The sequence below is a fragment of the Ochotona curzoniae genome, unplaced genomic scaffold (assembly GCF_017591425.1).
Source record: "Ochotona curzoniae isolate NIBS_2020 unplaced genomic scaffold, NIBS_Ocur_1.0 scaffold_3208, whole genome shotgun sequence".
Taxonomy (NCBI): Eukaryota; Metazoa; Chordata; class Mammalia; order Lagomorpha; family Ochotonidae; genus Ochotona; species Ochotona curzoniae.
In genome coordinates, this window is record NW_024467106.1 from 4,758,270 (window position 1) to 4,769,069 (window position 10,800).

At 60.9% G+C, this 10,800-nt stretch overlaps 2 protein-coding genes across 4 annotated transcripts; one reads left to right on the forward strand and one right to left on the reverse strand.

The window, feature by feature from the left end:
- Positions 1 to 1,783: 1,783 nt before the first annotated feature.
- SPOUT1 (SPOUT domain containing methyltransferase 1) lies at positions 1,784 to 6,872 on the forward strand. Of its 3 annotated transcripts, none has more exons than XR_005881908.1 (13): positions 1,784 to 1,858; positions 2,568 to 2,610; positions 2,795 to 2,917; positions 2,993 to 3,152; positions 3,777 to 3,866; positions 3,962 to 4,011; positions 4,135 to 4,265; positions 4,981 to 5,053; positions 5,162 to 5,260; positions 5,579 to 5,681; positions 5,796 to 5,943; positions 6,456 to 6,578; positions 6,682 to 6,872. XR_005881908.1 is itself a non-coding variant. In XM_040963230.1 (12 exons), exons 1-12 carry the CDS (start codon positions 1,823 to 1,825, stop codon positions 6,522 to 6,524), a joined length of 1,125 nt encoding a protein of 374 aa, XP_040819164.1. In that variant the 5' UTR covers positions 1,784 to 1,822; the 3' UTR covers positions 6,525 to 6,658. The 3 variants fall into 3 exon arrangements, 1 of the variants encoding a protein (XP_040819164.1); XR_005881909.1 differs by having other exon boundaries at positions 6,663 to 6,760; XM_040963230.1 differs by lacking the exon at positions 6,682 to 6,872 and having other exon boundaries at positions 6,456 to 6,658.
- ENDOG (endonuclease G) lies at positions 6,619 to 8,552 on the reverse strand. The gene is made up of 3 exons (XM_040963231.1): positions 7,908 to 8,552; positions 7,618 to 7,727; positions 6,619 to 6,947 (listed from the first exon to the last, which is right to left on the reverse strand). The coding sequence occupies exons 1-3, from the start codon at positions 8,412 to 8,414 to the stop codon at positions 6,665 to 6,667; spliced, it is 900 nt and encodes a 299-aa protein (XP_040819165.1). The 5' UTR covers positions 8,415 to 8,552; the 3' UTR covers positions 6,619 to 6,664.
- Positions 8,553 to 10,800: the final 2,248 nt, after the last annotated feature.

The window sequence follows — 10,800 nt, forward strand, 5'->3', positions numbered from 1 at the left end:
GTGTAGAACAAGAACCTTTGCCACTGGACCACCACACTGGGCCCAGGAACTTGTATCTTTAAAAATATTTCTTTATGGGGCTAGCATTGTGGCATCGTGGCCTGAGCTTCCACCTTTGGCACCAGGATCTCTTGCGGATTTTTGTTCAAGTCCCGCTGCTCCACATTAGAGCCAGCTCCCTGTTTATATCCTGAGAAACAGTCAAGGACAACCCAATGTCTTAGGTCCTTGCACTCACAAGGGAGACCCAGAAGAAGCTCCAGGCTCCAACAGATGAAAGATTTTTCTTTCTGTCTTTCCTCTCTGTAAAATTTTGACTTCCCAATAAAAATTTATTGGAAAGTCAGATATACAGAGAGGAGGAGATACAGAGAGGAAGATCCTCCGTCCGATAATTCACTCCCCAAGTGACTGCAATGGCCGGATCTGTGCTGATCCGAAGCCAGGAGCCAGCAACTTCACACAGGTGCAGGGTCCCAAGGCTTTGGGGCCATCCTCAACTGCTTTTCCAGGCCACAAGCAGGGAGCTGGATGGGAAGTGGAGCTGCCGGGATTAGAACCAGCGCCCATATGGGATCCTGGAGCGTTCAAGGTAAGGACTTTAGTCGCTAGGCCACGCTGCCGGGCCCATCTTTTTTTTTTTTTTTTTAAGGTACACACTCCTACATACACTTACACTAGTGAACGGTTATTTGTTATCTGTCCCAGAGTAAGCTGTGCGCTCCTTGTCAGCACCAGCTCCCGCCCGCCGGGCAGCCTCTGTGCACCCGCAGTCAACACAGGGCGCTTCTGTCCTTAATAGGTGCTGCTCTTTTTTTTTTTTTTTAATTTATTTTCTTTCCATTACAAAGTCAGATATACGCAGAAGAGGAGAGACAGAGAGGAAGATCTTCCATCCAATGATTCACTCCCCAAGTGAGCCGCAACGGTCAATGCTATGCCGATCCGAAGCCAGAGGCCAGGAACTTCTTCAGGGTTTCCCACATGGATGCAGGGTCCCAAGGCTTTAGGCTGTCCTGGACAGCTTTCCCAGGCCACAAACAGGGAGCTAGGTGGGAAGCAGGGCTGCCGGGACCAGAACCGGTGCCCGTATGGGATCCCGGTGCGTTCAAGGCGAGGACCTTAGCCACTAGGCTATGGTGCTGGGCCCAGGTGCTGCTGTTGAAATGCTGTGGCTGAGATGAGACCAGGTCTTGAGAGTGTTCACTGTCAAAAGACAGGAGTATCACATTCATTACTGGCAAAAAAAGTCACTGTGGGAGAGAGTTCAGGTCTTAAAACACTCAACAATGTTACCAAGGGATCCAGCAGCAATGTCATTGTGGGCTCCAGCAACCCTGCATGTTGCATGTTACCCCGCCGCGTTAAACGCTCCTGTGCACCCCAGTGTGTGACTTCAGAGTGGCCAGCAATAGAAACATCCAAGTCATCTTTCAAAAGGTGAAAGAATAAACAAGCTAGCACATCCATGCGAAAAGTGTCAGCCCACAACAACAAAAGAAATGATACCAATTGCCAACGTATGAGGAGGCGGGAAGACTCGCCCACTCCTGTTACTGGAGGAGAGAAGCCAGAGTGAACAGCCTATTCTGTGACACTCTGGGAAAGTGCAATCCACAGACCAAAACAAGGAGTGTTGATGCCAGCGTCTGCAAGGAGTCCCAGTGGGGTTAGAGCCCACCCGCTTGCAGGGTGGCGGTGCCCGGCCAAGACCTCGGACGGCCCTCCGGGATGCGCGCCCGGCCACGCCCCTCGCGCTGTCTGCCCTCCGATTGGCCCGCGCGGAGGAGGTGTGGCCGGAAGGGAGGGTCCAGTGCGCAACATGGCGGAGCGCGGGAGGAAGCGGCCCTGCGGCCCGGTGGGTGTCCGGCGAGGGACTCAGGGCAGCGGGCGGGGTCCGCGAGGAGGTGATGGGGAGGTCGAGGCGGGAAGGCCGGGCCTCTCCTGCCAGGATCTGCGATGCCGGACGCGGCGCGGCGACCGCGTGCTTCCAGGCCGGAGGGGACGCGCGGCGGGGTCTCGTGGTCCAACTCCCCGTGGCCCTCTGGCCGGGCTGGGAGCCTGCCGTGCTGGGCTGTTTCGTGGCTCATGTTTCCTGTGGCGCATGACTCCTGTGGCGTGCACCTGTTCCCTCCCTTAGCCCATCTTGTTCTAGTGAGTGCCGTGGCCGACCCCCTGAAGCAGCAGCTTGGTGGGTGCCCCGTCCCCCGGCCATCCCAGGACCACAGCCGGTAGCGCCTCCCAAGGCCTCCGCAGCCTCGTCTGACGCCCTCACATCCTTAGGATTGTCATGTATTTGGAAGCTTTTTCCCTCCTCTGTTTCGCTAACTCCCAAGTGCCAACAGCTAGGGCTGGGCCGGGCCACATCCAGGAGCCTGGAAGGAGCTCCGTCCTGGTCCCCCACGTGGATGGCAAGACCCACAGGTGCTTGCGCCTTCCACCTGCTGCCTCCTGAGGTGCACGTTAGCAGGAAGCGGGTGGGAAGCAAAGGCAGGCGGCCCGCTGGAGTCCCCAGTGTGGTCACTGACAGGCCTCACAGGCTTAACCCTCGTCCGTCCTTACTCTAGGGGGACCATGGCCGAGTGGAGTGGCGCAAATGGAAGCAGCAGAGTGAGTAAGGGCTGTGGGGATGGAGGGGCCAGAGACTGCTGGACCCCTTCCCCAGGCCACTCCAGCAGTGTTCAGCTGGTTCCCACTGGGTTCCAACAAGATTCCAAAGAGGGGAGGCCGTGGCTGCTCCCCCGGCAGCACCCTGAGCCCAGCCGAGCCTCTCCCCTCCTCCCGTGTGCTCTAGAGAAAGAAGAAAAGAAGAAGTGGAAGGATCTGAAGCTGACCAAGAAACTGGCTCGGCAGCAGGCCCAGGAGGAGGCGGCGAAGCGGCAGGCAGAGCAAGCAGCCTCACAGGAGGAGGACCGGGGTGAGCAGGCCGGGAAGGGGAGCCAGGGATGGGGAGCTCGGGCCCAGGCTGACCGGCCATACCTCCCGTGCCCAGGGCGGCTCTATACCCTCAGTGTGGCCCTGCCCGGCTCCATCCTGGACAACGCCCAGTCGCCGGAGCTCCGCACCTACCTAGCCGGCCAGATCGCCAGAGCCTGCGCCATCTTCTGCGTGGACGAGATCGTGGTGTTCGATGATGAGGGCCAGGATGCCAAGTGAGGGGCTGCCCTGAGGCTGCAGCTGCTGCCAGCCTGGCCTGCCCAAGAGGCCTCAGCAGGGGCTTGGGACCCCTGGGGCGGGAGGGGCACTGAAGGGGACTGCAGTTAGGCTCTTTGCTTCTTTCTCAAAGATTGATTTACTGGAAGGCAGAGGAAGAGAGAGATGCGCCATCTGCTGGTTCATGGCCCGGATGGCTGCCACATCAGTAGCTGTCCTCCAGCCTGCTCTCCCAGCTGGAGGGCAGGGGCCCAAGGACTTGGACTATCTCCTGCTGCGTTCCCAGTACATTAGGAGAGCACTGGGGCACAAATGTAGCAGCGAGGGGGGTGGCACTGTGGCAAAGTTGGTAAGGCCATCACATGCCTGTAACACCAGCATCCCAAATGGGCACCAGTTCATGTCCTAGATAAAGTTTGTGGCTTCAACCTGGCCTGCAATCCAGGGAGTGAACCAGTGGAGGGAACATTTCTCCCCTCTCTCTGTGGAACTCTTGATTACCAAAAAGTTTAGCAGCTGGGACTCACTGGTGCTGTGGTGTGGGCTGCAGTGTTGCAAGTGGCAACGGAACCCATAGTGCCACAGCGCCCACCCCAAGCCTCACGGTTGTCTCCTCCCTCCAGGACTGTAGAGGGAGAGTTCAAGGGAGTGGGCAAGAAGGGGCAGGCGTGTGTGCAGCTGGCCCGCATCCTACAGTACCTGGAGTGTCCACAGTAAGATGGCATCTTCCAGGCCTTGGGGTGGGGGGAGGTCAAGGTGAAGCCTGCCCTTCCCCCATGAACCTCCCACCATGTGCCTACCTTACCAGGTACCTGAGAAAGGCCTTCTTCCCCAAGCATCAAGATCTGCAGTTTGCAGGTACAGTGGGCGTCCCATTGGCCCTGTTTTGCCCCCACCCAGACACTGGGAAGTCACCCACATCCAGGCTGTGCGGTGCTGGGACTTACTGTCCCCAACCCTGTTTCCTATGTCCTGCTTCAGGACTCCTCAACCCCTTGGACAGCCCCCACCACATGCGGCAGGATGAGGAGGCCGAGTTCCGCGAGGGCGTCGTGGTGGACCGGCCCACCCGGCCAGGCCACGGGTCCTTTGTCAACTGTGGCATGAAGAAGGTAGCTAAGGGTGGGCAGGGGGCACATGGGCCGGGAGCTGTGGGTGCTGGATCAGCCTGCAAACCCCATGCTGATGGAGACTTGGGCCAGAGAAGTGCCACAAATGGGCACATGAGCTAGGTCTCGGCCAGTCTGAAGCCAGGGTCCAGAACCCCAGCTGGGGCTCTCATGTGGGTGGCTCTTGGACTACTGTCTGTGCCTTCCCAGACGCACACGCATGGAGCTGGACAGGAAGCTGAGCAGCCAGGCACAATCATGTAAACATGAATGCTTCTTGAAAAGAACAGACAAGGGCCCAGTGTGGTAGCCTGGTGGCTAAAGTCCTTGCCTTGCATGGGCCAGAATCCCATACGGGCACCAGTTCGTGTGCCCGCTTCCCATCCAGCTCCTGGAGTGTGGTCTGGCAAAGCAGCTGAGAACGGCCTAAAGCTTAGGGGACCCTGCACCCGAGGAGGCTCCTGGCCTCGGATTGACTCAGCTCTCGCTGTTGTGGCCACTTGGGAAGTGAATCACTACAAGAGCTTACTGCCTTTCCTCCTCTCTATATATATTTGACTTTCCAATAAAATAATAAATAAATCTTTAAAACAAACAAACCAGGAGCAGGTGGCTAAGAGCAGCCTGGGGTGGCCAGCTGAGATGCCCTGGCTGGTGGCCGGGCACATGGTGCCCCCTGCTGACGGAGGGAGACACACCCACGCTCTCTGGTCCCCAGGAGGTGAAGATCGACAGGAACCTGGAGCCTGGACTTCGGGTCACTGTGCGGCTGAATCAGCAACAGCTCCCTGGTACCTGGAAGCTTCGGGCCCCTGGGGACTTACGGCCACCTCCTGCCGTCTGCCTGCTGCCTCCCCTAACCAGCAGCATTCATAACCTGTGTTCTCCCCCCACCCCAGAGTGCAAGACCTACCGCGGGAAGGTGGTGTCGTCTCAGGACCCTCGCACTAAAGCTGGCCTCTACTGGGGCTACACTGTCCGCCTGGCCTCCTGCCTAAGTAAGACAGGCCTTCCTGCCTCTGTTCTTGCCTGACTCCTCCAAAGCAGACCAAGGTCCTTGTCCTTGCAGCCCCTCTGTGACCTTAACGTGCTGCCTGGACCTCTGGGGAAAAAGCATTTTGATCAATTGATAATGCCTGCCACGGGTTTGGAAATGGGCTCAGGGGGCCAGCTAAGTCAGTAGCACTGCAGCCTGGCTCAGCTCTGGCCTTGCCAGGAGCAGTGGAAGGGCCGGAGTGTCCCCCAAGGTCACATATAGCCAAGGGGCCGTGGTCTATGGGGAGTAAGACCCCCATGCAGCTGGCCTCGCCCTCCAGGTGCAGTATTCGCCGAAGCCCCCTTCCCAGATGGCTATGACCTGACCATTGGGACATCAGAGCGCGGCTCCGACGTGGCCTCCGCACAGCTGCCCAGCTTCAGGTGGGTGCTGCCCGGGGAGAGGCAGGAAGCCGTGACAGTCGGGAGTGGAATGCTTTGGGGCCTGTGTCCTGCGGCAGGCACTGCGGGGGGTGCAGTGAATGCTCTAACTTCCAGGCACGCGCTCGTGGTGTTCGGGGGTCTGCAGGGGCTGGAAGCCGCAGTGGACACCGACCCCAACCTGGAGGTGGCCGAGCCGAGTGTCCTCTTTGACCTGTACGTCAACACGTGCCCCAGCCAGGGCAGCCGCACCATCCGCACCGAGGTGAGCGCACGTGCCTGCCCCCTCCGGCCTGGACTGGCTCAGAGGAGCCTGGCAAGGGCAGGGTACAGCTCTCCCACAGCCCCCTACCCAAGGCCGCCACTCACCTACACCGACTGTGGCAGGGGTCCTGGGACCCGATGACCTGCCTCCCCCGCCCACACACTCCTCAGCTCCCCCTCGGGCCTCACACACCTGTCCCTTGGGGAGCAGAGGGGCTGCATTCTAGAACTTGCATTCTAGGCACCCACGTGCCCTCTGGGGTCGCCACTGAAGCCCATGCCTGTGGCACTCTCCCAGCTTTACCCATCCTGCCCGGGCCAAATGCCAGAAGCCTGCCGATCCACCAGCCCAGCACCTGCACCAAGGGTGTCCAGCTTCTTGCCGTCCGCTTTCCCCGGCCTAGGAACAGTTCCTCAGGCAGCCCTCTAAGGAAGGGCTGGGGGCTGTCCCCTGCCTCTCTGGACAGGCCCGGTCCCAGCCAGACCCAGCCCACTGCAATGCTTGTCTTCCAGGAAGCCATCCTCATCTCGCTGGCCGCCCTGCAGCCTGGCCTCACCCGGGCTGGTACCCAGCCCACGTGAAGGTTCTGTCGCCTCCAGGGCAGTGACGAAGCAGCAGCAAAGCCAGAGGCTCTGGTGGGTCCCCTGGCATACACATAGCTGGGGCCCACGGCCACAAGCAGCCACCTTTAATGTGTCTCAACACCCCCCCACACACAGTCTCACTTGCTGCCCGCGGTGATGGCCTTGAGGCTGCCTGCCCGCGCCAGGATGTTGGGCACGAAGAGGAGCCCCGAGGCCCGCTCGATGCTTTCAATGGGCACCAGGAAGCGCTCCAGCGGGATGGCCTCGTCCACAGGCGCGTTGGGCATCACATAGGAGCGGAGCTCAATCTGCCCGCCCGCTGCCTCCAGGATCAACACTTTGAAGAAGTGAGTGGGCACTGCCACGTGGTTCTTGCCAATCACCTGGTACTTCACGTACGACTTGCCGTCTGCTTCTGTCCTGCGGGCACATCCAGTCGCCTGATAGAGCCAAGCCTCCAGGGAAGCCCCCCTTGGTCTGCCCACGTGCCACACACTGTAAGACCGGTGCCCCAGGGCAGGCTGCTGCCACACGGGGTCGGGCACAGCGGGCAGCAATAAAGGGTGCTGGAAGAACAGGGCCTCAGCACGTTGTCATTTGTTCACACGGGTTTGGCTTCACCCTCTGACAAGCAGAGTGACCAATGCCAGCCTGGGGCCCCCGACATCAAGGGAGGAGGTGTCGGAAACCCCTGCCCCCCCAACTGGGAGGCCTCCAATGCGAGCTTGCCTGTGACCAGGCCCTGGGGCTGGGCGAACAGCATCACTACCCCATTCAGTCCCCTCGATGCCCTATGACTGTGAGGTCACAGGTTTCACCCCCCTTTTACAGGGAGGCCACCAAGCTCGTTTGCCCCGGAGCGTCCAGATGGGTGATAAGGTTTGGATTTGACCCAGTGGAGTCGGGTCAGCTGCTGGGCAGTGACCTGCTGTCTCACACGGGCGGGATGATTGTGGTCTGTGCCCATGCCCAGGGCAGCTGTCGCTGTAGGCTGGGATGCAGGGCTGTGGGGTCCGGGAGTGAGAGCTGGAGGGAACCCCCAGGGGCCTGCAGGGGTCCCGTCTGTGCCGGACTGTCCCACCAGCCTCACCTGGGCAAGAAGAGTGGCCCCGTGCACACGTAGACGTTCTGGTAGGAGCGGGTGAGGCTGCGGCTATACTTCTCCAGGTTGTTCCAGGCGTTCTGGTTGAGGTGAGGCACCTGCCAGGGTTGGGGGGACTCAGTGCTGCAGGGCCCGGGCCTGCCTGGGCGGGCAGTGGCCATCTTCCTCTCCCTAGCCCACCCCACAAGCCCCACATCGAGGGGCTCTGCCAGCCCTGTGTCTCCCACCGGCGGCGCCCGCCGAGGGCGGGAAGGGCAGGGAAGGGCGAGGCGCGCTACCTGCGGCGCGACGTTGCTGAGGTAGAAGGTGTCGTCCATGGCCTTCTGGCTCCAGCGGTGGTTGGCGGCGGCGGCCAAGTGGCCACGGTCGAAGCCGCTGCCGCGGTAGTCGGCATTCGTGGCGCGGTGGTAGGCGTGCACCGAGTCGTCCTCGCGGAAGTCGCAGGAGCGCCGGTCGCCGTCGCCGCGGAGCCGCTCGGGCCGCAGCTGCTCCACCACCCAGAGCGCGCCGCGGGTGCGCGGGTCGTAGCACAGCACGTACGACTCCCGGCTCTTGAGCTGCGCCACCCCGGGCAGGCCGTACTTGGCCAGCTCGCCGGCGCCCCGGGCCACCGGCGCCCCGGGCACGGCGGGGACCTCGGCCGCCGCCGCCACGGGCAGCACCGGCACCCGGCCCAGCAGCCCGGGAGCCGCCCGCGCGTCCTCCTGCCGCCGCCGCCAGCTCTCGGCCGCAGCGCCGAGCCCCGCGCCCAGCGCCAGGGTCAGCCCGGCCCGCAGCGCCCGCATGGCGGAGCAGTGGGGCCGGGCGCGCGTGCGTGCGTGCGAGCTGCCCCTCGGGGGGCTCTGCGGGGCGGCGCGCGCGGGGACGCTAGGACGTACCCCACCTGCTGCCCGGGAGCACCCCGCGGCCCAACACCCAACGAGGGGGCAGAACTGGCGGGCGAGGGCGCGTTCCCAGCCTGCGCGGGAGCGGACCGCGGGAGCGCACCGGCGCCCTTGCTTTGCCCCCTTTAAGGGGCGGGCGCAGGCACGAGGCCCCGCCGCCTCAGCTCGTCATTGGTGGCCTTGGTGGCCGGCGGGGCTGCACCCCCAGCTCCGGGGCGCGGGAGGCGCCCGGCCTGCTCTGCGCCTGCGCCGGAGGCGCTCCGCCCGTCCGGCCGTGCAGGCCTGGCAGGACGCGAGCTGGGCGCCCGTCGGTGTCCGTCCTCCCTCCCGTTAGGTCAGCATCTCCCCTGGGCTGGCGAGCAGCGGCCCCGGGCGGATGAGACCGTGGCTGGACGGTCGCGGCCACCTGGGAAGTTCGTTCCCAGCCATGCTGACGCCAACAGGCGGGAAGCCCTCGGCCGTGGGATACAGATCACTTGTTTTCTTCTGAAGATTTTATTTGTTATTTTTCTGAAAGGCAGAATTAGGGAGAGACAATCTCCCATTTACTGGTTCACTCACCAAACGGACATAGAGGCTGGTGAGAAGTCAGGAGCCTCTTCCTGGTCTCCGTGCGGGTGCAGAGTTCCAAGGCTTTGGGTCATCCTCTTACTGCTTTCCTAAGCCACAAGCAGGGAGCTGAGTCGGAACTGGAGCAGCCAGGACTCGAACCAACGCTCATATGGGACGCCGGTGCCGTAGACAGAAGCTACCTCAGCAGGGCAGCAGCCCCCCAGTTCCCACGTGTGAACGCTGATGTCACTGTTGTCCAGCTGAGGGGAAAGGGTGGCTTGTGTTGGTAACTTTTCAGTGTTTAATTACTAATGGGCAAGTTGTAATTGTTGTGGGTTCCACGTGATGTTTTGATAATGGGTGCCACACGGCATGATTACCTCGCAGTAATGAGTGTAGCTGTGTGGGGGGTTCTCTGGCAGGTGGGGCGTGAACCGTGTTATTATCTGGGGACACTGTGCTAGCGCTCAGGATCAGCTCGTCCTCCCCCTGCTGGCTCTCATCATCCTTGGTCCCCCCGTGCCAGAGGGGGGAGCTGGGTCACAGACACCCACCGGCTTGGCTCCCTTTTCTCGTCCTCACCTCTACTTCTTTTTTTTTTTAAGATTATTTTATTTTTATTGTAAAGTCAGATATACAGAGAGAAGGAGAGACAGAGAGGAAGATCTTCCATCTGATGATTCACTCCCCAAGTGACTGCAACAGCTAGAGCTGAGCCAATCCAAAGCCAGGAGCCAGGAGCTTCTTCCAGGTCTCCCACACAGGTGCAGGGACCCAAGGCTTTGGGCTGTCCTCGACTGCTTTCCCAGGCCACGAGCAGGGAGCTGGATGGGAAGCGGAGCTGCCAGGATTAGAACCGGCGCCCCTATGGGATCCTGACGACTTTAGCTGCTAGGCCACTGCGCCAGGCCCCGTACTTGTCTTCTTGATCATCACCATTCTGACAGATATGTTACTTTTTTTTTTTTTTGCCAAGGCCGCCAAATGGAGCCCGTCTTGTGGGTCACGCCCCTGGAGGACTTGCAGCCGGAGCAGGGCACCCATCCCCCCGCTGAGCATGCTCGAGTCGGGAGCCAGGCTGGGCCAGCAGGCGTTCTGACGGACACATGCCACGTCAGCGGGATCTCTAATCCTACGGAACTTCCTGAGCGCGGCCCAGCGGCACGCAAGTGGACTTGGTTTGCACACCGCCTCTCCTGGTGTCGCTTGGCTTGGCTGTGGACGAGCTCCTGGGGTCGTGTGATGCTGTCACTGACCGCAGCTGTGAGCCTCTCCCTGGTGTCCCTGCACCGCGGGGGCTTCAGTGTTCATTCGGACTTGACCTGTTTAAACGTGACGAGCAGAGGGTCCAGCTTCATGCTGCTGCGTGTGGACGGCAGCTTCCCCTGATCCTTTGTCTCCTGCTGTGTTCAGGCATTTGTCCTGGGCTCTGCCCGCCGTCCTGGCTGTTTTAACACCAGTGCTTCCTTACGATGCCGTCTCACAGGTCCGCAATGTGAGGTACTTCAAAAGTTCACAGAAAATGGGAGATACCCATGTTTCGCAGGAGAAAGAACTTGGCTAATGGTTTATTGGCTTGTTGTCTGCGTCCCCACCAGTTCCCCGTGACAGGGTGCGTGTCTCAGCCTGTCGCAGCGCTCAACTCCAGCTTCCTCCAGCCGGCACAGTCACCTCGCTGCTCATCAAGAAAACGCTCCCAATGTAGAATTGTTTTTATTTGATGGTGTCAATGTTG

Coding starts and splice junctions, on each gene's coding strand:
- SPOUT1 (XM_040963230.1), top strand. CDS start 1,823: ATGGCGGAGCGCGGGAGGAAGCGGCCCTGCGGCCCG. Junction 2,611..2,794: donor GCGCAAATGGAAGCAGCAGA/GTGAGTAAGGGC, acceptor CGTGTGCTCTAG/AGAAAGAAGAAAAGAAGAAG. Junction 4,266..4,980: donor TCAACTGTGGCATGAAGAAG/GTAGCTAAGGGT, acceptor TCTGGTCCCCAG/GAGGTGAAGATCGACAGGAA.
- ENDOG (XM_040963231.1), bottom strand. CDS start 8,414: ATGCGGGCGCTGCGGGCCGGGCTGACCCTGGCGCTGGGCGCGGGGCTC. Junction 7,728..7,907: donor TCAGCAACGTCGCGCCGCAG/GTAGCGCGCCTC, acceptor CAACCCTGGCAG/GTGCCTCACCTCAACCAGAA. Junction 6,948..7,617: donor GGGCCACTCTTCTTGCCCAG/GTGAGGCTGGTG, acceptor ATGTGCCCGCAG/GACAGAAGCAGACGGCAAGT.